Source organism: Gymnoscopelus microlampas (assembly GCF_963454915.1).
Source record: "Gymnoscopelus microlampas genome assembly, chromosome: 5".
NCBI lineage: Eukaryota > Metazoa > Chordata > Actinopteri > Myctophiformes > Myctophidae > Gymnoscopelus > Gymnoscopelus microlampas.
Genome location: NC_139942.1, coordinates 34678222 through 34704422, shown reverse-complemented (window position 1 = coordinate 34704422; position 26201 = coordinate 34678222). Strand labels below are relative to the sequence as shown.

General features: G+C 41.1%; 1 protein-coding gene across 5 annotated transcripts in view; it reads right to left on the bottom strand.

Annotated features, from left to right (window-relative positions):
- agap3 (ArfGAP with GTPase domain, ankyrin repeat and PH domain 3) overlaps nt 1-26201 on the bottom strand; it is a 132315-nt gene that overhangs the window by 50216 nt on the left and 55898 nt on the right. For 4 of the 5 annotated variants that reach the window (XM_084056571.1, XM_084056572.1, XM_084056573.1 and 1 more), the window contains exons 3-9: nt 18955-19042; nt 14610-14695; nt 12560-12701; nt 12290-12424; nt 9271-9398; nt 8558-8713; nt 1833-1916 (exon numbers count right to left, since the gene is read on the bottom strand). In XM_084056571.1, coding sequence (XP_083912697.1) covers nt 1833-1916; nt 8558-8713; nt 9271-9398; nt 12290-12424; nt 12560-12701; nt 14610-14695; nt 18955-19042 — 819 coding nt within the window. Of the gene's footprint in view, nt 1-1832; nt 1917-2932; nt 4181-8557; nt 8714-9270; nt 9399-12289; nt 12425-12559; nt 12702-14609; nt 14696-18954; nt 19043-26201 lie in introns of those variants that run through there. The other variant, XM_084056574.1, reaches the window with a different exon arrangement.

The window sequence follows — 26201 nt, the reverse complement described above, 5'->3', positions numbered from 1 at the left end:
GGGTGTGTGTGTGTGTGTGTGTGCGCGTGTGTGTGTGTGTGTGTGTGTGTATGTGTGTGTGTGTGTGTGTGTGTGTGTGTGTGTGTGTGTGTGTGTGTGTGTGTGTGTGTGTGTGTGTGTGTGTGTGTGTGTGTGTGTGTGTGTGTGTGTGTGTTGTTTCGGGGGTTCTGGGGGGGGGGGGGGGGGGGGGGCAATGTGGGTAATTAAGCCCACATTGACACTTTGATCTCCTTGATTGTGCAGTTGACCGGCCTGGCCATCAGCCAGTCATACCCCCACTACTACCCCCCCCCCCCCCCCTCCCCCCCAATGCCCTCCTGGCTCAAGGCACCCCACCCCCCCCAAAATAAACTCCTGGGAAAAGGGGAACGGCTGTTGGCCATATCTTATTGTCAGGAGGAGTTACCCAGAGAAGCTAATAGGTCTGAATGGGAAAGCTTACTGTAAAGATGTTTACAGGGGCATTTTCTTTAGTTTCTGTTGCTTACTGACCTCCTGTTCACCTATCCCTTGTGACCTAATCCTATTGAAACCTTTTCAAGCTGACAGAGACACTGCAGGGAGATTCACTGATCCTCATGATGGACAGCACAGTTTACAGAGATGGAATGAAAAATAAATAGCTGCTTAACAGCTGGCACAAGGTTTTTATGATTGGTTTGGTTGTTTCTTGATGAGTGATTTAAGTGCATATTATATTATATTATATTATATTATATTATATTATATTATATTATATCATATTATAGTATATCATATCATATCATATCATATTATATTATACTATATTATATCATATCATATCATACTATATTATATGCAGTATGTTTAAAAAATATAAGTTTGCATAAATATATTTTGAAATAATATTTAATGCATAGCCACTATAAATGTACTGTATATACAATATAGAACATTCATATCAAGAAAGGTAGCTGTTGAAAACTGGGTTCAACCGGCAATATATTTAACCAAAATCATGGCAGCTTTCTCAAAATCAGGTAATGTGGAAGCCTGGCTCAATATATATATATATATTTTTTGACCATTTCTATCATTTGCAGTTTACTGACATTTTGATTGCTCCAATCAATATCTATTCCTGATCCAATTCATGTTACCCATTTAGAAATATTACTCAGGTTTCTTACTTACTATTCTGAATTTCCTGTTTGACATAATTTAAATTAAAATGTATAAGAACTGAGAGAAAATAAAATATATGTATTCATTGTAACATATAAAACAGTATTATTCTGGTTAACTAAATGTGCAATACTTCATTTGCAGTTGGATATGGAGGACAAAAAAATAAAAGCACTGAGAATATATATAAATGACATAATAAACTACTTCATGATAACAAAACTGCTTACTGTACTTTCCAGGTATTTATGACCAATGAATTAGCTTTTATGAAATTGTAATACAACAGCCAATATACATGCAATATTGGCAGCCTACATTTTCCCACTGTCCATTCTCAATTATAATATTATAAATGTAAAATTGTTGTGTTTTATTTGGGACGAGTGTGATATATACAAACAGTAAAATGTATTATCTTTCTGATGTTCTTCTCAAACTCTGTGCTTGGCTGCGCATCCAACGACATGCTTGACAAATTATTTTGTGTTGTTTCATGTCGCCATCTAGTGGTGAGAACGTCTCATTTTGCCCACAGACTAAACTACATGTACTTGGATCAGGTCATAATAAATAGTGAATATCAATTATCAAGGATACAAGACAATTACCAACACATTAGATGCATGATACTTACCCATCTAAATATGAGTGTTGTAGGGCAAAGTTTAGAAAAAGACACTCACCTGTTTGATCGGTATGGCCCTTCCACTGCCTATGTTGTCTGTTTTAGTGTCAACGCTCTTTGCTTGTTCACTGGCTTTTCGTGACTGCAAGAAAACAAGAGAGTCAGTCAGCAACTGATGTGAAACATTGATACTGATGCAGACAGGGATGTGCAGGGTGTGTGTGTGTGTGTGTGTGTGTGTGTGTGTGTGTGTGTGTGTGTGTGTGTGTGTGTGTGTGTGTGTGTGTGTGTGTGTGTGTGTGTGTATCAGTGTGAGAGTGGTGGTTCAAGGGGGTGAGTGGGGCGTGCGTGTTTGTCCAAGTATATGCAGTAAGGTGGGAGACTCGACATTGCAAAATAAAAAGTCTCAAAAGAAGCTCGAAATGAACAAACAAGCAGACCAGCGGAACAAAGAGCATTAACACTGACGTGCAAGTATAAAAAAAGACCAGACCAAGACCAGACTAAACACAGAAGACCATCTCAACACAGAGAAGACCAAAGACGACCACACATTGAGTCATGACTCAGCCCTGCAAACCACTGGCCGATCCTTCCCTTTGTTTCAGACCCAGAGGTCCATTAGTAGACCTGAGGATCACCTGCTATAACGTTACCCAGCCACAGCTCTGACGTGCCTTTTGCATAGATGCATTGACAAAAGAACAACAACTTTGTAGCACAGTTAATTTAAGTTACAGTTAATAACAGGTTAAAGGGAGAGAAGGGAAAATGGGTTATTTTCTGTGTATTTTCTTTACAGGAAACTTTGTTAGTGCTTTCTTCAACCTGTAACACCTGTTGGAACATTATAAAAAACAAATTCAACATCAGACCAACATCATATTCAGTGCAAACATGTAAGGGTTAGGGTTAGAAATAGCAATTAAAATAGCAGCCCCCCAAAAAAAGGAGAGATACAGAAATACATTTCACATTCCTCCAAGTCCTTTCTGCGGAGAGAATATTGATTGAATATTAAGACAAAAATAACATGGCAGAGATATACATTATTTGAAGAGAATGACATCCCCCGGACCCAACACAGATAAACCATGAGGTACAAGGGACAGACATGGGTGGTTATGGTCTCATTCACAACATGAGAATGCCCAGTCACCAATGGAGAGAGGTAGAGTCTGAGTTCAAGTAAACCAAACTCTGCTTTAGATTTTTTTTCCAACATTTTATTATTATTTTTTAAGTATAATTTTCTTTTTTAGCTTGTATACAGACACCATACAAAGCAAGTCACAGGTTCACTTCCAAATATTCAACAGATTGAGCCAAACATTGCAGTTCCCACAAAATATAGGATGGACAAGAAAGGCATTATTTCATATATTTCATATATGTATGTACTATATTTTGAATAAGTTACGATTGTAAATAAAATACAATACAAGATATACAGCAGTCTATAATTTTCAATCCGTTCATTATAGAAAAGCGATTATGCAATAGTTCATAATCTCTGTACCAAAACTAAATAAATAAAAAAGAATAAATAAATAACTAAATAAATAAATGATGGAATATGGAAAAATAAATAAATATAAAAGAAAAATAAATTAACTGTAACTACATTCATAAAAGTCGGTGCAACCCAGTTTCATTTGTTTATATCTCTCTTTACAATGTCTTTAGTACCTCGATGCCCTGCTCTGATTTTTATGAAGGCCTTCATAAAACTACCCAAATATATATACTCATTTCAAATACCCTTAAATCTAGCACATATATATATATATATATATACCACCTTTTAAAATCCATTCAATACTTTATCCTAGAAAATAAATGCAAATCAAATCAAATTTGACCAAATGAATGAGGGACACCTACAAAAAACAATACTAAAACAGAGTGTACTTGGCACCTCTAGTCCTTTGAGTCCTCATTTATGGCAAGGGGCAGTGTGATGTAAGAGTTTTGTCTTTTGGGTGACTGGCTAACAGTTCCAAGAGTGACTTGACTGCACACAGATTGTTTTTATGAGTTGTTTGAACGGCAGAGCAGAGATGGATGGGCCATTTCCAGACCAGAAGAGTCCCTACAGTCTGTCTCGTGTCGCAGTTGTGTGTTTGACAGTCTGCTATGAGCCCATACAGACAACTTCATAATAACGGTTGTTTTAAAAACGTCTTACGATCTCCATAGTGCAAGTTCTTTGCATTACCCTGAATGCAGTAGAGCACTAAGGGTAAAGCAGCAACACGCTATAAGTCCTCAATAATCCGCTATAATAATCTCCTATCAGGATTGGCAAAGCAGGGGGACTCTTTATTTAACGATCATGCTCTTCTAATTCGGAAGGAGTTGGAAAGCCCTTTTTGTTGAAGAAAGGTTGGAAACAGAAGCACAAATCTGCAAATATTGAGAAACATTTCAGATGGTTATTTCTTGTACTGTTTGGGTTGTTTCATTTTTGGAGTACTGGTAAAAACTCAAGGGACCAAAAAAGTGAAATGGGCTTAAAACAAAAAACTTATATGAAATGGAGTTATAAAAATGTTAAAATGTCAGACAAGTATAAATGGATATAATGGATATGAAAAAGTAAGATGAAATGAAAAAGAAGCCAATTTATTTTGACTTTAATAGTGTGCTTTTTGAGACAAAAAGGGACAGACAGCCTAAAGACTTCAAGGAACCTCAGATGGATGCCAAAACCCATCTTTATGGTTACTTGATTATGGAAGCACTAGGAAAGGATTATGTGTTTTGTGCTGCTATCTGGTGGCCAAACATTGTTATGACAATTTGTCTTGAGATGATCATGACTGAGGTGAGGGAGATGAATGAAAAGTGTCAAGACCAAGAGATAAACAATTTGTATTACTAAAGCTTTTAATCTTATTTATTTTTTAAATACAATTCTGCACCTATTGCATCATTACAAAGGTGGCTTGATCTATATCAATTGACTGTTGACAGCTAAAAGGTATTGATGTAATTTTCCATGTCTGACATGATCATTTTCAAAATGGTCCAGTAATCAGTTTTGAGGGATTTTATTTTACAGATTATTTATGGTTTAACTTATTTTTCCTTTATTTCAAGAGTCCCAGTGCCAGTACCATGAGGTCAGCATAATGTAAATGTAAATATTTTCCTCAGTTTTTTAGTTTTTTCTAACAGCAGAATTTAATAACTAGTATGCAATGATTAAAGTGAGTCAACACTGATATCAATCTATCAAATCCTATCTACTGATGACATTAAGGCATATTTCCCTATTTTGCAACCAGTCCTGGGACTTCCATTCACGATAATCAAAATGTACAACTTATGAGGGTGACAAGAGTTTTTGAACAATGACCAGCCGACTATTAAAGAGACTCTACTTTTGATTCAGAAATAAAAAAAAATACGGAGAAAAACGCAAGGCGTACCAAGGATAGCCTTAAAAAGTTACAGGTAGGGTGGGTGGGGGTGGGGGAGTGGGGTTGTCGTGTTTCTGTCGCTTTGTAAGGTGGCAAAACGTTGCCTTTTCAAGTCTTCCTCTCTCTCCTTTGCCCATCGTGAGCTCTTCCACTGTCACCGGGGTTAGAGGTGTGGGGCGGACGCTGAATATCGCCACCTCAACACTCCGCCCCACCCACACAACTGCACATCCTTCACCCCCACCCAAACCTCCCCAACCCCCCCCCCCCCCTTCCCCCTCCTGCATCCACGACCAGCTTCCGCCGCCCCCCGAACCGCCCCCTCCACCCACTGGCTTGCTCCTTCAGAAGGTCATGAGCTGAAACTCCCTCTCGGCCTGCCAATCCGGCACCCACACCGGGTAGGTGGCGTGCTTCGGCATCTCCATGACGCAGACGGGCAGAGGCTTGTTATGTCTCTGGTGGACATGGTTAGTCACTACCTAGCAGGGGGGGGAAGGGAGAGAACATGGGGAGCTAGCACACAAACCTGGCACTGCTCGGAGGCCACATGAAGCCTGTGGCCCACACAGTAGTGGCTGGGGGGGTTACGAGGGTGGAGGAGCAGAAGATAGGTGAGGGAGGGGGTGTTAAGAGCACTTGGTTCTCAACGTCGGGTCCGGGGACCACTAGGGGGTCCAAATGGACCCGTATGGGTTATCTCTGGGACCCAAATCTACACTGTAAAATGCACAGTGTTAATTGAACTCTGAGAGCGTACAAATGGAACCAAATGGACCCTTTTACGGTTCAATTTGGTTCCATTTGTACTCTCTCAGAGTTACAGACCAGTAGGGGTCCATTTGGACCCCCTGGTGGTCCACGGACCCGACATTGAGAACCAGTGTGTTAGATAGAGAGACAGAGAGCGAGCGAGAGAGAGAGACAGAGACAGAGAGACAGCCATTAGAAAGAGGAGAGGTAGGTCAGGGCAGGGAGGACAGGTGGAGGGGCAGGGGGATGTTAAAGAGTGGGAGCGGGGAGGAGTCGGGGAAAGGGTGGGTTAAAAAGCAGAGAAGGCCGCACAGTAAAACCCTCAGTGTTAGTTGCACCCTTGAGAGTGTCAAATAACACTGAGAATTTGCCTGAGTGGCGAGGGAGCAGAGAGAGGAGGGGGACAGAGGGCAGAGGCTGGGTAAAAGAAGGGCAGAGAGGCTACAGGTAAAAAAGACAAGGCTTAGGATAAGCTGAGGAAAGTAGAATGGTTAGTGCACGTACGTATCCTATAGGTTAAAAGCAAGGGAAGATAACACAGGACACGGGGCAGAGAGCGGGTAGACAGAGGGGTTGGGATACAGTATGTTATCTATCGGCTAGGGAAGGGATGCAGTGTCTAACCAATCAATATTATCTATGGGCCATCAAATATACTGTAAATGGGTGCAGTGCAGGGGGCTGGGTGGGTGCAGGGTTATTATAGTCAAGTAGTCAACAAAAAAACGATTGAAATAGATTTTTCTTTTTTTGTGAACTGAAATAAAAATAAAATTGAACGAACTGAAACTGTATAGTGTGCTTACAAAACTAACTGACATTAACGAAAACCAAAGAAAACATTTCCGTAGTCCTAAAATAGAGAAAAAACATAACAACTTAACAGAAACTAAGCCTTTTCACAAAATAAAAACTAGCAAACCCGCTTTAAAAATAAATTAAAATGTACTGAAATTGACAAAACAAAATAAACTATAAAAAGTGCTCAGGTCTCCGCCAGGTCAGGTAGGTTATTGTGGGCCAGCAATGTTCGGAATTCGCCAATCAGGATGGAATATGAAAAATCAGACGGATCCGTCTTGATCACTTGATTGGTGTGGATAAAATCTGAAGGAGCAATATTAGAAATGTGTTTTACCTAAGTCGGCCCCCTGGTTGCGCCATAAAAGGCATATGTAAAAAATGCAGGGTAAAGGTTTTTCCTTGCCTCTAGGGAATACGCATACAAAGCCTTACACAGATCGGTGCAGTTATAGGTAAAAACACGAATTGGCCAATTATAGCGACACCATGAGGCTGTTTTAAAAAAATGTAAGTGGCATTTCTTCCGTGGCCTAGTGGGAATGTATGTGCAGAATTTCATGGAAATCGTACGCTGTGTTCATGATTTGAGGCATTTTGTTCAAAACAGACCACTCCTGCAAACTTTGAAAGCCAATCTTAGCCAATCAGGATGGAATATGAAAAATCTGAAACAATTGTTTCATTTAATGACTATAGAGATACTGTGTACTGATTTGCGTGATGTTTGATTACAAAAATCGGCCTCCTGGTGGCGCTATAACAGGCCCACGTGAAAAAGAGAGATTCAGCTATGGCATCCGGGGAGTGTGTGTGTGCACAGTTTCGCTGCAATCAAGGCAACGATGCCGGAGATTAGCTGTCCACAGACGAACGAACGGACGGACGGACGGACGGATAGGGTGCAAAACAGTCTTGGCCATGCCTTTCGGCCTGGCGGAGACTAAAATCAAATGAAAAATTCTAAACTATAATAACCTTGACTGGGTGGGGGTCGAGTCAGTAAGGAAGTTAGTGGCAGGGAGGGCAAGAGTACACACACAGTAAAAGCCTCAGGGTTCATTTAACCAAATGCAACCAAAAGGACCCAGAAGGGGGGGGGGGGGGGGGGGGTCCGTTTGGTTGTATTTACACACTCACTGTGTTACAAATGGACAAATAAACACAGAGGATTTTACTGCATGTATGTAGCTGGGGTTGTGCATGGTGGATAGTGCCAACATGCATTATTAGTGGTGTGAAAAACAGGTCAAGGGGCTGGGGTCTGACTTTTAGTTGAATGTGGCCGGATAGGAGGTATAGCATTGGTGGGGGTCCTGCCTTCTCCCCCCCCAAAGGGAAGTCACTGCAAAGAAAGGATCTAGTAAAAATAAGAGGGCGAGTGGGGAGGGAGGCCAAATATTTAGACAGAGCAGATAGAGTCCAGTTGGTTATGAGAGAGATGAGTAACTATGGAGGATTTGCTTCACATTGGAAGATAAAAGGACATATAAAAAGAAAAAAGCTTACTTTCTTTTCCACAGTGATTAGCTTTGATATTTTCTTTTAGAGAAAAAGATGTTTGTCTGTTTTTCTTTAGGGCGTTTTCATTATTTATTTTCTTGCTCATCTGCCCATTGTGTTGCAGGTGTTAAGTGAAGCCAGGATGCTCTGCCTCTTTTGTATGTGTGTCAGAGAGACGGGAGGGGTCGCTTTGGTGGGTTTTCGAGCTACCTGTCTCCCTCTAGTGGCCAGAGTCTGCATTGCAGCGCACGTCCTAGTAGTGTGAGTGGGTGTTGCTCTGCATCAGCTGCCGCATACTTACTGTGAAAATGTTGGAGCGGCGCTTTGACTGTTTACGGATGGGCGTGGGTGTGTTGGAGGCAGCAATGGTCTCAATGCGCATCTCCCGCTGACTTATGCTGGGGGTGGAGGGAACAGAGGAGGAGTAATCACTGAATGCACCCCCGCCGTTTGCCGCCTGGGGAGGGAGAGAGAGATGAAGAGGAACCAGCAGCATGAGAGAGAGAGAGAAAGAGAGAGAGAGAAAGAGAGAGCGATACAGAGGGGACAAGAACAAAGGTAAAACAAGCAGGTCAATTTGGGATAGGTTTTATGATGTTGAAATATAAATTCCGAACTAACCAACATTTTGCATTCCAGCAACGGCACTGCGGTCAGCTAAATGCAATATAATGGTCAATTATATTAGACCTTTACAAGCAACCACAACAAACCAAAGAATGTCTGCTTTTATTTGCATTTTTAACATTTAACATTTTCAAACTAAATCCCGTAGTTCTGATGTGAGAAGATCTATGATATTTAGTGCGGTAAAATATGTCTTCTGTGTATTTCTCCATGAAATGTTGACGGCGCGAAACAGTGACGTCGAACGCATCGTCAAGCGTTCATCCCATACGCTCAATGATGCAAAACGAGCCATTTTGACTGTCACCTCCACTTGTCTTACCAGTTACCACTTGAGAGACACACACACACACACACACACACACACACAATTGGTACATTCATTACCTGGTTAATATGGACAGAAGGAATGGTGGCAGAAGGGACTGACGAGTGGCTGGGAGAGTTAGGCAGAGACTTGCACGGGCCAATAGAGAGCTGCTGCTTTTTCCTCAGAGCCACAACCTTCTGGGCAACTGTGGGGGATGGGGGGGAGAGAGAGAGAGAGAGAGAGAGAGAGAGAGAGAGAGAGAGAGAGAGAGAGAGAGAGAGAGATCTATGTATCACTGCACATCAAAACAAAGGAAGACAAATTAACCCCCGTTCTTTGAAAAGATATGTAATGTTTACATTAAGTGATCATATCTCCATTCACAATTATGGAGTCGTTATGCTATGCTATGGCCCTTTTCCCTTACTTTTGATAACTAAAAGGCCTGTTTTGAGTTATACATTACGTTTAATCTCTAAATTCCAGATGCTAATCTCACTTGACAGAAAACTGTTCAACTGCAAGTGAAAAGAAATGAAAATCGTTTTTATTAAATATTTCATAATACAAAAGGCACCATTATCTAGCTCAGCATATTAACCCTCAATATAAGCATCAACCCTAGGTATAAACACAGCTTGATGTCCAACTTCAAGTCAACAGACAGCCTGAGCAGCGGGTTACGAGCAACATACTGTATGTATGGTGGCTCACACAGATCTCTCGGGAAAAGAGGGTACCTGCATTTCCAAGGAAAATAATCACACTACCATACAGTTGGCAAAATGTGCCTGTCATCCGTTGAGACCTACAGGGTGATGTTAGGCAAATGAGACTGCCACTCTCTGAGGCGACCTACTGCGGTGGATGCATCCTATCATTTATTTCACAGCACACACACACGGCAAGTGAGCGACTGGCGGTACGATGAGCAGTGAGGTGGTTGGAATGTTAGGGCCTGCGTGATGTGAATCAGGAGTGGAGGTTTGGAGAGATGATTTCAAGTTACACCGACAGCTAGGAGCATATCACACTGCTACCTACTGCAGCACGGCAAATGGAGAGAGAGAGAGAGAGAGAGAGAGAGAGAGAGGGAGAGAGAGAGATTAAGAAGGGGGAGAGAGAAGAGAGAGGAGAGAGAGAGAAGATGGAGAGGAGAAAGAAAGAGAAGGGGGAGAAAGAGAGAATAAGAAGAGAGAACAAGAGAGATAGCGAGAGAAAGAGCGTTCTCCAGACGGCAAGCGCTTCTTCATGTCTTTTAATTATTTCAAATGGGGCTTCAGGAAGCAATTAAGGCGAGACGGGAAAGACAGCGCTCCTGTGTGTCAACAGTCAATGGGAAGCAGAACTGGGGCTGTGATGTACTCACAAGTCCTTGTAAAGCAGAGACACCTTGTGGGAAACACTTAATACAGTTGAAACACAATTCTGTTTTCAAGTGATACTGGAGGTTTCATCACCCCAATTGTACGCTCAGGAGAAAACCAATGTTCAAGATATTAACCTCTTAAGCTGTGATTTATAATTTCAGTAAAACTGTGAAAAATGTTTGAAGATTATTATAATTTATTTGTTTTACATTTTCAGTTTTCACCTACAGTATAACATGCCCAAAATAGGGATGCCAGGGCTAAAGTGGTTAATGAGACATTAAGCCCCAACAACACTTGCAGAGAATATTCAGTCACTCCTTGTGTGAAATTTATACTGTCTGCCACACATTTTTGTTCATTCGAAATATACCACTAGGCATTTTCAATCCTGTTGTTGAGAATTCATTGTATTTTTCAAACGTTGTCCCCCCCAAGGCTTGATGAAACATTCATTAAGTAATTGAAATAATACATGGGACGCAAATCAGTACACAGTATTATCGAATTGATCGATTCAACAAAATTTGTATGTTATATTTGAATACATTGTCAGTGTCCCTCACTATACTCTCTGTATCAACAAAACATGCAGATATTTCACACAGCTTTGTAAATAATGTATCAAGTCGACGGCTTTCATTTTGAGCAGAATTTGAACAGATTTTAGTTTATTTAGCTAGTTAGCTTACACTTTTGTGCAATATACGTGTTATTTGATGTACTCGTTGTCGGCTCCACGCGTATAACGTTTTGCCACGTACCGGCACTTTCCTTCACTTCCTTCACTGTGACCAGGTCTCGTACTTTCTGTTCCATAACAGGGTTTGCACAGACAGACTGACCCCTCTTATATAAATGGCTAAACTCCTGCAGAGAGCCAAAAATTAACAATTGAACATAATACAAAAAGATATGGAGAGTTGACAATTATTAAGCACAATGGTGGACATTTTGATGATCACGGTAAAAAGAGTAGCAGAGACACTGCTGATTTTGCCTTTATAACGCTGATCATAAGAATCTGTTTGCAGACCTTTCAGCAAAATGGTCATTTCTAGTCCCTGCCTGGAAAAATCTGCTTTGTCATTCCCTGCATATGCCTAGTAAGGTTAATGCCCATGTGCAATTTCAGATCGATTGGTCAACCCACTGCAGAGAAAAATGATGAGGAAAATGGAACGAAGAGAAGGAGTTTTCTCAATATTCTTATAGTAGAATGTTGGCACTACCCTAGCACGATTCTCAACCGTTTAACAGATGAAACTGCCTAGCATTGTGGTTTTGACTTAAATGCAGGCTGATGGAATATAAAGGACAGCAAGTTGTGTGGTAAGTACTGGGAGCTGATGGTAGGTGTTGCACTCCACCTCAGCAATCCATCTCAGAGGGGTCTAGCGCATTGAAAAGGGGATAGACACCCTCGTTCTCCAACCTACTTACTACCTACATTAACCACTTAAACCTTATACTTTGTTGTACATCAATAGTGAAAATAGCGATGCGTTGTGAGTTTGTAGATCGGCTATTTTCCCAGAATGTTTATCCACTTTTTGCCGAATGCTCAGTTCATATATTTTTGCAAAATGTTCATACATTTTCGCAAAATGTTTGGCTATAATGACATGCCTGTATAATAGGGATACCCAGGGTTCCCTGTGGATAAATCTGTGACATTCAAAAGCTGAACTTTGTGAAACCCAATGTCTGCTTTGTTTCCTCTCACCATCCTGGAAGACTCTCTCAACGTTCAGGCCATAGGTGGAGCAGGTTTCATAGTATGTGGAGCGCTTCAGGTCATTCGACAACTTTCTGGCCCGTGAGTCATCAATCACTCTGGGGTTGGCAGCACTGATGGCATCTAGGTGAGGGAGTGTCAGAAAACAGAGCGTTAACGTTGACCTAAATGTCATATGGTTACGTAATGACAAAAGTCGTTTTCCTTATGTAAAGCACGCAGCTCTGATATGCACAATGACTTAATGAGACACAACACCTTGCGTTCCAACCAGGACCATTGGCACCTCAGCCGTGTTCCTGTAGCTGGAGAGGCGTAAGAAGTAATTGTAGACGGTCTGGAAGCTGATCTCATCCTCCAGGCTAAAGACAAAAACCACCGCATCCACCCAGGCAGCAAACTGAGGACAGAACATAGGGGGTTTGTTGAAGCATTACATGAAACAAGTACATTCACCCAACAACAAAACAACAACTACTTCCATTGGTGGTTTACACTGCACTAGGAACGTAACAATGCTAGCCTCCTGAGTCCTGTGTCATAATTCTCCAATAATCAATAATGTCTGATCACACACAGTGCAATTAACAGGCAGCATTCGTGCCACCTTCCCCTCTCCTTTCATACTAACTGGCAAGACTTAATGTTTGACATTTGAAACCTTTGAATTATGTCGTAGTTATGAGAAAAGTAAGGCAGGACATAAATCCAGTCAGCCAAAGCTTCTATGGAATGCCTGGGCTATAATTCTGTTATGCTTGCCCAATTTAGTATTATTAATTGATGAGCTTACTAAATCATTGACTTAAGGGATAAACAAATAAGTCATCCTTAATGAATAAAGTTCACCTTTAGAATTGCTCTCTGGCATGAGCACTGCTGCCTACCCCAGTGGAGTCCTTAACATGCCAAACCATTTATTATTTCAAATAAATGTTAGTTAGACATACCGACAGAAGGGGGCAGTGTTGCAACAGCCATAGAATAAATATCTCCTGGAGGATACTGTAAATTGCTAGTTTCTTCTGAGGGTATCAGTGGATTATCTAATACTATGATACTGCTACCATTGAATCCCTATCTTTTCTGTCATCAACATACATTCGAAATGGAACGGAGAGAGGCGTTTCCCTCGAGTGCAAACATTGATCCTAATCACCATTGATTGTGATAAAGTGGTTAAGCAGAGCCCCAGAGCAGAGGTACAGTAACGGTGACAATTAGGTGATAACTGATCCAACCCATATCACCCTCTCCCTCATTCAGCATCCACAACGCCCCAGCTTCCACAGGGGAATGAATGACAAATAGAGCCTCCAAGTCACAGCTTTGCTATGCCTCCTGTGAGTGGGATTGTAATGAAGGCCTTTAATTATATGCTTCTAATTACGCAGGCAGATGACAACCCAGGCCAGCTCCAGCTATTTCTCTTCCTTGGTCTCACCATGAAGCATAATGCAGGCAGAACTTGTGTTTAAAGGGAAGGTATCAATGCCTATCAACAGAATGGCCGATTCAGCCCAAGGCACATACTGTACCGGGGCCATATGGATTTAGTTACCTAGTGCAGACGGGCAAACGCTTTTGCGGTCAGTACTTTACATTCTGATGTGGTGAAAATAAACGTCGATAAGACAAAGTCACCTTGCTCATCATATCTCAGAAGGCAAGACTGGTTTCCCTGAGAGCAGCAGCAGTAAAATATAAATATGCAGATCATTTCTTCTGACATCTGAACTGAGAAATGTTATAGTACCAAAGTGAGTGTCATGATAAATCTAAGGACTTGAAACTAAACAGCCCTGGGGTGTGAAGAAGTTACAAACCTGCAACTCTGAGCATCATGTAAAAAACACAGAGACCCAAGCAGTGCTGTGTGTGAAAGCAGTAAGCACCCAGTACACTCTTGCAAATGTGGTCGTTACGGTAGAATGAAGCATCCGTATGCTCTGGGCTCTTTGCCCTCTGTGGAAAAGCTTGAACTAATACGGACAACAGCAACAGCATGTTCTACTAATCAGGAGAGGAGGACTTGGCAAAGCATACCTTTGTGAAATGGGTAGCGCAAGAGATATTGAGGGCCACTGTTTCATCCATACTAATAGGATGATTAGGTGCTATGCCATGGGTTTGCCCACACAAAAAATAGCTTTTTTTTAACTTTCATTTTTTTGCCATGGTTCTCAAAATGTTCCACCATTGAAAAAATGGTTCAACTCCCTGCTACCTATAATACGCAGGACTTTACAGAGTAGTTTCATCAATAAGTTATGTAGCAAACATCTGGTTTCAAAATCTGTGCACACACCTGCAACTCTGGAGGCCCTCCTTCATCTCTGATCAGAAGAAGGTAGCTCTGTCCGTCCACCACGATTTCCTTCTTGAACCGTCCACCTGAGAAATGGAACATTGTGAACAAGTTTTTGATAAAATCTGTATGAAATGTTCTGGCTCATTATCTATTACAGATATTTTAAGAAAGGCTGCAACTGACAGTAACATTGACCGTTTTGTGTGTATGCCAAGTAAAAAGAAAAATGTAAAAAGAAAACATTTTTTAATAACATTGACGAATTGAGGATGTGCCAGTTGAATACATCACAATTCGTATCAAATCTCAGCCTGAGCTGAGTCATAAAATCTATGTGTAAACACGATTCTCGGTTTAGCCCCGATCACAGTGTCTCTGTGTGAGAATCACATTGCAAGAGAGAATCTGGTCTATTTGGAGCCAATTATGTGGCCGGGAAATTGCTATTTAGCGTGTCTAATGCACAGCTGCTGAGGGAACCTGCTCATGACACCGCCACAAACCCCGACCTCGCAACACCATCATTGTCTGGATGGACGTTCATCTGTCTCCATCACAATACTCTACGGGACAATTTAAAACATTTGGGTACATTAGGTTTGGCAGTAGAAATAGAAGGAGTCTTCTACATTCTGAAATACAGTGATAAGACAAATAATTTTCATCCGACAGATTAATTAAGACGGAGAGAGGGAGGGAAAGGATGTCAAAGAACTGCAGAAGAAAGTTGCTGGTAGGCAGACGTAGATGTAGTTCATGTCCACAGGACAGTGGGAACTCTTAGCCACTCATTTCATTTTCATCTCTTATTCAGCCTCAGGTTTGGTTTCTCTTTTCTTCCATCCTATTCTAATACACATACAGATATCCTTGCCGCTAGCAGAGTTGGCTGCAGATAAAGTGGTGGCCAATGGGAATATCTCACAGTAAATTGGATTTTGCATATCATTTGAATGGTTTTTAGATCCTGCGGAGATTAAAAATATTCAAATGAGAGAATTGTGAGACACGAGACCTCCACGGGAATGAAAACATTGCCTTATGAATACATAAATATGCTCAAGGCAATCTTCACCGAAACAGAATAATGTACAAATTCAAAAGGTGGACGAATGAGCTTATAATAGGCTATATCACATAAAGGATGCAGAGGTCTAATCAGATGATAAAGGCGTTTCGTAATCTGTCTTACTATCCACCACAGCATTACATCATTGACTGGTGGAATTTTGACAGTTCAAGAGTGATTTCTGGTCACTTTAAAGTCTGTCTCATGGAAGAGTTGTGAGGGTCATACAGTGATTTGTCTCCATAATCTTTAACAGGAAGACCAGTGTTCCCTGTGTCAGCAGTCTACACAGATCCACTTTAGCCACCTTGTTAAGTCCACTTTAGCCCACTTGGCAAACGGGGGATTCTCCCAGATTTTTTCACCAGCTCTCAAGTCCAGTTGGAGAGGGAGAGAGGGAGAGAGAGAGAGAGAGAGAGAGAGAGACAGAGAGAGACAGAGAGAGAGAGAGAGAGAGGCTCACAAAACTCCAGCCAGCTTTCCTTCTATGGAACTCGAATTTGGAGAGTCTGCTGTCTCTGTGTTTGGGAATCCTCTTTAGAAAGTGAATAAGATCAGCGATACCATATAACCCCGGACTGGTGTTGAGTGGCAGATGTGTCTGAAAATTATATCATTGTTGTAAAGAAATGTGTAAGCATGCAAGCAAGGCTTGTGAAGATTCTGAAAACAATCTGACTCCATGTTGCTGTATAAACATGGACGGAAATTGAAGTAAACGTTTCAATTACATAATCACTAAATGTTATTGCCTCTGCTTTGGACTAAGCCAAGACGATACATACCCCCAGGAGAAAGCTTCTACTGTGATTATCTCAAAGTGCAACAGAAGGTAATATAGCCGTAAAACATTAAATATCACTTGTTTCACCTCACAGTTCTCAATTTGCTGTGCTCATATGAACGGACTGCTCAAAGAAAACAGCAGATACCTATATTTCAATGTGTTGTTCAGCTTCTACACAGAAAGGAGGCCAACAACCTTGTAAAGCCCACAGAGAGGTGGTAACTTGGTAAGCATGGTTAACAGGCAGTGAGTACACTCTGCAAACGTGGAGGCTCAGACCTTGACACAGAGCCACAATCCAACAGAGCTCCATCCGGTGTTGCCATAGCAACACACCCCGGTACCTTTTTGCAGATATCACAGCAAAAGCCCAGGAACAAAACATTGTAGGAAAAAAAACATTCAACGCTGAACCGTCCTCTGCAAGGTAGGGCTTCTGCAACGTGGATGCTTTCCAATCCATAGTAATGTGCATGTCAGTCAACCTAAGAAACAACAAAGGCCCTTTGCAAATGCTAATCATACACGAGGTATGTTGTATCACAGCAACTTGCCGTGGGTTGGAGTACATGCAGAAATCTGAACAGATATGTTTGCTTAATTACACAAACATCCCTCCGTTTCTCTTTTCCAGCATTTTTGCCATTGATTTCTCAAGGACTAATTAGGCTAGGAGTTTTTTTTTTTTTGCCTCAGTGCGGCAAAATGCCAGAAACTAATTATGCGCCTCATGTCTCATCCTCACTATAATTACACCAAAATGAAATGCTGCAAACCCCTGAAAGATCATTGGTTAACCCTGGCTTTGCCAACATCTGGGCAGTGTCTGAGAGCAAGTAGTTCACTGCCAGTCCAGTGCAGGAGCAATCCTATTCTGAAGATAAAGGAACAAATGAGACTTTCAGTTCACAGTCTGTGAAACAGAAGCAAGGGCCACTATGCAAGAGGTAGGACCTCTAACCTGTGTCATGCCCTCTCATTCTCTTTCAGAGGACTGGAAGAAGAGCTCGTTTTTATTCTCAGCTGACTAATCTTCAGTCCTTCAGAAATTACGACTTTCTAACAGGATTTCTACTTTAAACCCAAGGCCCAGGTTTTACCTTGATGTTTTGGAATTAGCATTCCTTTTTCACAGGAAATGTTTTTTGCTCTGTCATCATCTAAAGTCAATTTGGCACAAGGGTAAAATAAAAAAAGATACATTGAAGGGAACCAATTATCACTCTCTATTCATCCTGAAATTCGATATAACCCACAAAACAACACCTTTTTGAAACAAGCTAATGACAAAACAAACAACAAACTAAGATAAAAACCAACAAGTGTTGTTATTGGTCAGGTATACATTATTAATGCTGTTTGATGGGAATATAAATCAAAATATGAATATCTGTACTGATCTGTCTTTTCTTGTGAGAAATTAGGTTCTCAATTTGTTTCGATAGCCAACAGGTTCCTGTATAAAATATATGCATTATCTAATGGGACCAGTAGAGGGAGTAGATTAGCAAGATAACATTAGGGCCATGAGGGGAGGAAACAAGACAAGGTAAATAAAAGGGCATGCTGCATTGTTCTGCCTTGATGTGACATCTGAACAGTGGTGGACAAAAAGTCCACCACTGTAGTAAATAACTCAAGTATTCAAAAGTACAAATTACGAAGTATATTTTCTTTTTAATATGCATTAAAATATGCATTTAATATGCAAATGTAGTTAGGGGCGGCCATAGCTGAGTGGTTAGTGAGCCTGCCTAGGGAGCCAGAGGCCCTGGTTGACCCAGGTTCGATTCCAGGCCATGCCAGCATATGTGTCGATGAAATGAAATTTGTCCCTGAGCAAGACTCTTAACCCCTAATTGCTCACAGGTTCTCATTGGATCAAGACCGCAAGGACTTTCATGAACGACCTGTTAAAAGGAATTATCCTTATCCTTATCCATTGCTGTATTGAAATTTAGAGAATTTAGACAATCTACAAGCTCATGCGTTGTGAGCTTGTAGATCTGCTATTTTCACTATATTTGAAATAGGGCTTTAGTGGTTAATTCCTAATATTGTTTATGTTGTTTTTTGGGTCCTAAAGAGTCCCTTCCTATAAATGTAGTGAACTTTGTCCCTTTTTGCCCCCTTTTCTCCCCAATTTAGTCGTTATGCCAATTGATTCCTCCCCACACACATTTCTGTGTCGTCACCGCTGTTGTATCCTATTGACTCACCTACCAGTGAGGAGCCCCCACCGGGAGGACGTAGAGCCTTCCTCCTACTCCTCCCGCACAACACTCCTGCTGACAGGTGCCCCCCCCCCCCCCCCCCCGAGCTAATTGTGTTTGTGTAGACGCATGTACAATATTTCCATTTCAAATGTAGTCAGGTAAAAAAAAAAAAAATACAAGTAAACCACAGCATCCAAAACTCCAGCCTAATGAGGTTGACAGCATTTTGATTCTCCCACTACACCAGACTCACGCCTTGAAAACTCTTACCTTCAGGAGACTCCTCCTGCACATATGTGCCTGTCAAGTACCGATGCACCAAGGCAGACTTCCCACTGGACAGGTTTCCCACAATGCCCTGTTAACAGAGAAACACAACACTTGGGTCATAATGGGAAACAGGTTATATGCCACTAAAAATAGCCTTGAATGTTAATTTTATTTTGAAATTGTACTTAACATAGATTGTCCAAGTTTATTACTGAGCTTTAGGAAAACAAAGGCCTACAAGGTGCCACTTAAACCCCATATTCTGGGGAGAACATTAGCCAAAAATAGACGAGATTTTGTTTACACGGAAAAAAGTGGTCCAAGCACAGAGCCAGCAGGTCCAGTTTACCAAGTGGTTAAGTGGTTAAATGTTAATTTAACACTAAGGGACAAATCATCAAAGGAATACGCAGCTAAACCTGCAGCATAAACCCTTTTTAAACAAAAGAATGTGTAATTCTCAAAGCACCCCCAAAAGAGTGAAATGCACCCCTAACTGTCTGCGATACCAAGTAAATAGTGTCACTGCAGTCTGGTGCCATTTGCACATATCTAAATACATTTGGCGCCAAATTGGCCTTTTTCTGTGCAAATGAGATTCATTTGCATTTTGCACAGAAAGTCACAAACACCAGCAATAATAGCCACAAGCAGTTAAGAGTGAAAATTATTAGCATCTTCAGAGAGTTGGAGTCAAATGAAGCGCAGCAGTGATTGTAGTCAGGCAAAGGCATCGTATTTTGACCCTCTAGTACAGGCGAAAAAATGTCCAACTTGTTTTTGATTGCGGGTCTGATTGGTCAAACTGTGAATTTGTGAAGGCCGGATTTTGTCTGCGAGTCCGTGCTCCCAATGCTGAAAGGCATGAATGCTGTCATAGTATTCGGTCACATGATGATGGGTAACCAGGGGCGTTATTTGGGGTTCCAGGGGAAGGACATTGCCACCCCCTAGCCTTTGCATTTAACCTTGTATTCATATTATCTCCACCTTTGAATGTGTTTGGCAGAATAATCTCATTTTAGATTGACACGTAAAGACACTTGTTTTCATTCATTCATTAATGACTTCGGCTCGTTATTTTGGGCAAGCTATTACAGGCATAAGTCTTGTTTAAGAAAAGTTTTTTTTTCTTTTGTCAAAAATTGCAACAATAGCAGATCTTAAACAAAAAGAATGTATAATTCTCAAAGCACCCCCAAAAGAGTGAAATGCACCCCTAACTGTCTGCGATATCAAGTAGTGTCACTGCAGTCTGGTGCCATTTGCACATATCTAAATTGAGGACCCCCTGGAAGACGAGATGATGCATCTCAAGGGGTTTATCCTCCAATAAAAATTTCAAATCAAATCTACACGCTTGTAGATCGGCTATTTGTGCTAATAGTCACTTTTTTCCCCTCCTCAAGTTTTTTTATGAAATGATGCCTTTGTGGGTAACATTCGTGAAGTGATTTCAGGTCTAGGACTTTATGTATAGTATATTTTATTTCCATTTCATACTTTCAGCCTGTAGTGTCCAAGCATCCAAATAAAGTGGTCCAAAGGTTCCTCAGTCAAGGTGCAAGAATCCCCAAAATACCTACCTAGATTCAGCAGTAACTGGTGGTAAGTAATTATCCTGTAAGTAATAAGCGTTCTCAGGACGGCAAAAGTCGGCAGAACTGGTACTCTTTACAGGTGTGTATCTGCCAAATTCAAGCACTGTCAGTAACAATAGGAATTGGAATAGACCAATTTCCAGATCTAGCCAAATTAAAACATTTGAGCACAGCCCCTCTCCACAGCAGACTTCAGTGTGGCAGGATAGTCTGTGTAAAATATTATTTTCAGACAAAATAAGAAATTGGTATAGCTCTTGATCTATCTTGTAAAACAGATTTTCGATCTCAACGAGACTTCTTGGTAAAATAAAGATAAAATAATAAATGCCTGGCCACTAACTCCACAAACTCCTTGGTGACTGTCAAAATTGCATAAGCACACAAATAAAGTGCACCACAAAGGCACCACTTATAATTTGCCACATGGATAATTGAAATTGAACACGAAACCAGGGCAAATTGCACTCAGCTTCAAACCTTTATGGCTGTGTTTGCACTGTGATATCATACGTGCAATTTCTTTTGTGAATCAGACCTTGAGACGAGGCAGATAGTGAGTGCACCTGATGTACAATTCATGGTGCTACAGTGTGAGAGGTTGCAAATATATTCTTTATTAATTTTACACTCAAGATTTCCACTTTTACACTCTGGATTTGACTCTGTCTGGCTGTTTGTGACCTTTCCTTAGCATCCTCTCCTGGCATCTGGACCAGACTTTGTGAATATAATGCCTACAGGCAGAGACATGGTGGAGGGTGGGCTGATGATGCCAGGCTGTCTGGGAAGAACAAAGGCTCCAACATGCCTTATCTCCGCCCTCTCCTCCTCCACCCTGCCATACGCTCTTCTTCTTTAGATCATTAGTGGGTGGTAAAGTCAGGTATGGTTCTAATTAAAGGCAAGTTTCAAGTGAAAGAGGGGGGTCTAGGTTAGGCCTTACCCAGCCTTACCTCCCTTTCATTGTAGTTATAGTCTTCATTGGGAAGAAGCCCATTTTGCAGAGAGGACGAGGTGTGCAATTGAGAGAGACTGTGAATAACTATGTGTCAACATAAACAGATTTAGAACTACAAAAGAACAGGGCATCCTGCTGTTTTAATGGTACAGTTTTGTGACCTGCTGCTATATGGCCTTTATGAAATCAACCTGTAGCATCAGCACAATTTAAACATGAAAAGGTAGGGTCTCCTTTTTACTTTGCAGATGTTTCGGGTCTCTGGGCTGGGGATGATTATGTATAACCAAAGGCAACTGAAGTACAAAAGAAAACAAAGAAAAAACCTAAAAGGCCATGTTAATATCTAACTTAAGAGAATATGAGCACAACCAAGTCTCAACAAGTAGTTTCTTTACCAACAAGTAGTTTCTTTACCAACAAGTAGTTTCTTTACAAGGTTCAGGGAGTTCACTCACAAAATGTCCGTTAGGTAACTTTTATTTAATTAAGTATCAGAAGCATAGTATGGATGCTGCCTGTGCTTAATTAAATAAAAGCTACCTAAAGGACATTGCAGTGATTGCTGGTGATTCTTCCGTTTATGATAATATGTAGCCTGAGTTAAAATGCCAACACAATTACAATACCAAAATGTTTGTCACAGCACCATAAGGACAGTTCACTGAGGATTGGACATGTCCTCAACAGTAATAATGATTACAATGGATGTACTACATTACATTACTAGAAACACAAAGCTTGTATAACAACTCTAAGCAGCTTCTGTTCAGTATAATTTCATCGCACATCACAGGAGAGGCCATCCATTTCAGACAATCCAATTAAACACACTGAGAGAGTGCTGACTGCTCTCAGCCTATGTATAACAAGAATATGGTGTAACAATACAGGGGCCAAGGGATGCAATATGTATAACGCAATATATAATATTCGCAATAAGCCATAGAAACAGAATAGATTGAACTTGAGAGAAAGAATCCCATGCAATTAACCCATTCAATCTGGGAAAGCATCTGTGTTCTTTTAGATTTTAGCTATACAGCAACATAAGTTTTTCATAAAACTATTAGGATTTAGAAGGCATTTTTTCAGCCTCAGGTCTAAATGGGTTAACAAATGAGCATTCTACAGCTGAGCAAAGTGAGGGATTGTGGCTATTGTAATGTATCTCTGTATTGTTGTGTAGCTTAAAATGCATATTTCCAACTTGTGTAAAAAGTTGTACTTTGTACTTCATCTGTACTTCATCTAGACAACACAAATGGATTGTAGTATTCTAATTAGGCTTATTTTATCACCATAGCGACAATATGTGGTTAGTCAGCTTCATATTCCGACAGTGGATGTCGGGGGTGCCCTTTTACCACTCTAAGAAGTTTGAGAGAAAAAATGCCCATTACCTTTAAGCGTAAAATACGTCATTTTGTTTTCACATGTCAATATTGGAGGTCAGGGTGCTGTTTATAATGATAAAGACTTTATATGATTCAAACAGGGAAAACTCGTTTTCAGCTTTACCCAACTGAGGTGGTCATATTTAGCACACAGGGGAGCAATTATGGGATAAGAATACACACCGCTGACCTAGTGGTCCGGGACACGCAGCCTGACAGCGTGTTATGGGTTCGAGTCCCGTTCCTGACAACATTTGCTGCATGTCTCTCCCCGTCTCTCTGTGCATCACAATGGAAGTAAGTCGCATGACTTTCTTGTGTTTGTATCCTTGACTTTTCTCAGATGAACATGATGTAACATGTGTTTTTCCTGTATGACGTCTAATAAAATCTAATAAAATCACTCTCTCTCTTTCTTGTCAGTCTTCACTTGAACTATCAATAAAAAGCCTTTTTTTTATCTTTAAAAAAAAAATAATACCACTCATGGAGACCTCAACCCATGGCCGAGGACAGGAATCAAACCATTGACCTTCGGACTCACAGGCTGCCACTCTACCCATTGAGCTATGCCCACCCTGTGTCTGTTGGTGAGCATAAAGTCTTTCCTTCTGTCATGAACTAAGGCCCTGTTTCACTAACACTACTCTAGATCAGTCTCCCCCGGACCCAAACTAGAGAAAATAGCCGATCTACAAGGGCGTTGTGGTGCTAAAATGTTGTAAGCTTGTAGATTGGCTATTTTCACAAGGAGATATGTCATATATTGAAATGAAATACTCTCAAAGTAGAAATTCATGTTATCTTTAAAAAGTGCACTTGTGCATTAATCAATAAGGTCATGTTTTGTGTGAGGCAATTTAAATCAAACCTGCATAAGGCAAAGCTCAAACCGGGGACCTTGTGACTCGCAGACAGGCCAAATTCCAATACCCCAACTTCCACACTCACCCACTCCACTCGCGTCCTCCACTCGCGCATTAGCCCCGCCCCCCAGCGAGGAGGAGAGGATTATATGCGAGTCCGGAAGAATCACGCAGGCTGGACTGAGCCACATTCCAATTGCTCACATTCCTGTCTACTCGCTCACTCGCTCCACCTGCATAACATATTGTATATTAGATGCTGTATTTCTCATAGATGAGCTGTTTGACATGCATTCTCGCACAACAAACAGCGTGACTGCATAAATAAAAATCAACCCATTATTTAATTTGTTGCTTCAGTACAGTAGCTTTGATCACCGTTATTCAGAATGATATACATATAAATGTACTTGAGTACCTCTGCAGTTTAATCAAGTGGGACACTCACCCTCAAACCGTTCAACACGCGCATGTAGGCACGTTATCATCTTAGGATATGAGCACGCAGAACAAAGTTTTGGCGGCTCTAAAACATCCCTTTGAAGTTCGTGACACGGCACTGTTTTAGACCCCATCTCCCGGACAGCGTAGTCATGGTTTCTCTCCCATAGCTCGAGGATGCGGTCCATCCATTAACAGAACAGACATCAGCCAACACTTCCGGCAAGAGGACAGGAACAGACTGAGGCCTACACTTGATGTACACCCGTCTCGCTGTTTGACGCACCTCCAAGCGGCTTGGAGAGCCCAGAGATTTGGGTATTGGAATTTTTGGCTTATGTTTTGATTTATTGCTACCCCCGCTGTGATCGAGAGAACGAAACCTATGCAGTTAACAAATGAGCATTGGAAACAGCTGAGGAGCATACTGAGGGATTCTGGGAATTGTAGTCTCTTTATTATACAATATTCATTGGCTCATTCAGGCTTCATTTTGTCACATACAAACTTCTCTTCAACTGGGATTTTTGATAATGGTCCATAGACTGTGTAAAACGTTTCACGCAAATCACATCACAAAGTGACAAAGTTCTTCAAGAGTTAAGGCACACGTGTAAGCACATTTCTGTAGGCCAAACAAGGCATGACCTATGCCCGTTCAAAGTTTGCATTGCTATAGCACTTTGGCCAATTGGAGTAAGATTGGTTTCAGCACTATTTGGAATTACCCTCTACCTTCCTCCAAAGTTTCATAAAAATGTGACTCTGCATTTATGTATGTATTTAGGGGCAGAAGAATAATTTCATAAAACTGAAATATTCATTGGCTCATAGAGGCTTCATTTTTTCACTTAACTTAACTTTTGTTTTTAGATATTGGTCCAAAGTTTGTGTGCAGAAAGTTTCGTGCAGATTGCTCAAACCCCTCAAGAGAAGTTCATTTTTAAGATTTATTTTTTGGCTTTTTATACCTTGGGGAGAGGCCTACTTTAGAGCCAAGGTGCCCGGACCGCAACGTCAGCGGCCCGGGCCAGAGAATTTCAAATTTAACTGCTTTTCACATAATTCAAAATGGTGGGAGATCTAAAGGGTCAAAGTTGCCGGATGTGCATATTCAAGTTTCATGGCTGTAGCTCAAACAGGGTGTGAGTTATACCTGTTGAAAGTTAGCATTTTCAATTGAGTGTTTATTTTCTCTGTAGTTTTTCATGACCCTCTACCATACTGCAGTTTCGTAAAAACCAACTGTGTAGATAATGAGATAGCGGTGGAAGAATAATAATAACAACGAACAACAACTAATAAATGACATTTGTGAACTCATGAAAATTACTTTCTTTTCTTTATGTTCCCAGTCGATTTTGCCCTCTTGAACCAGCGGTATGTGAGATTCATTGAAGTTTTACACTGTGTGCCGCAACAGTGAATCCTTCCGAGACAGAAATACTACATGAACCACCAGCATGATGAAGTGTGGTTTCAGAGCAAGCTAGTTTTTTATCAGTGGAAGGCGTTCAATCGCGAGAGGGGACATTGGCCGTGGTTGTGTGTCACCCCAGGATCTAACCCAGGGGTGTGTCACCAGTCTAGTCCAAAACTGTCACTCATCACACGAGTCCTGCTGCAAGCCACACTGCATCTCCATGCCAACGCGTCTCATTAATAATCACGCGCTCTGTGCCAGGGAAAATTCCAGCCAATTTTTTCTCTTCTTCATGCAAACTGCATTCCCAGGGACATTTACATAAATCTGACATAATAAGATCATATCTGGATGAATTTGACATGTAAACAAAGAGAGGACATTCTAGATAACCGTATGAACACTTGTGTCCCTATTCTGGCCATGTCATAATAGGCGAACAAACACTTAGCAAAAGATAGCAGATATATAGCAGATATACAAGCTCAAAATAAGTTGTGAGCTTGTAGATCGGCTATTTTTGCAGAAGAGATTTGGTCTAGAGGCAAAAAAGGACAG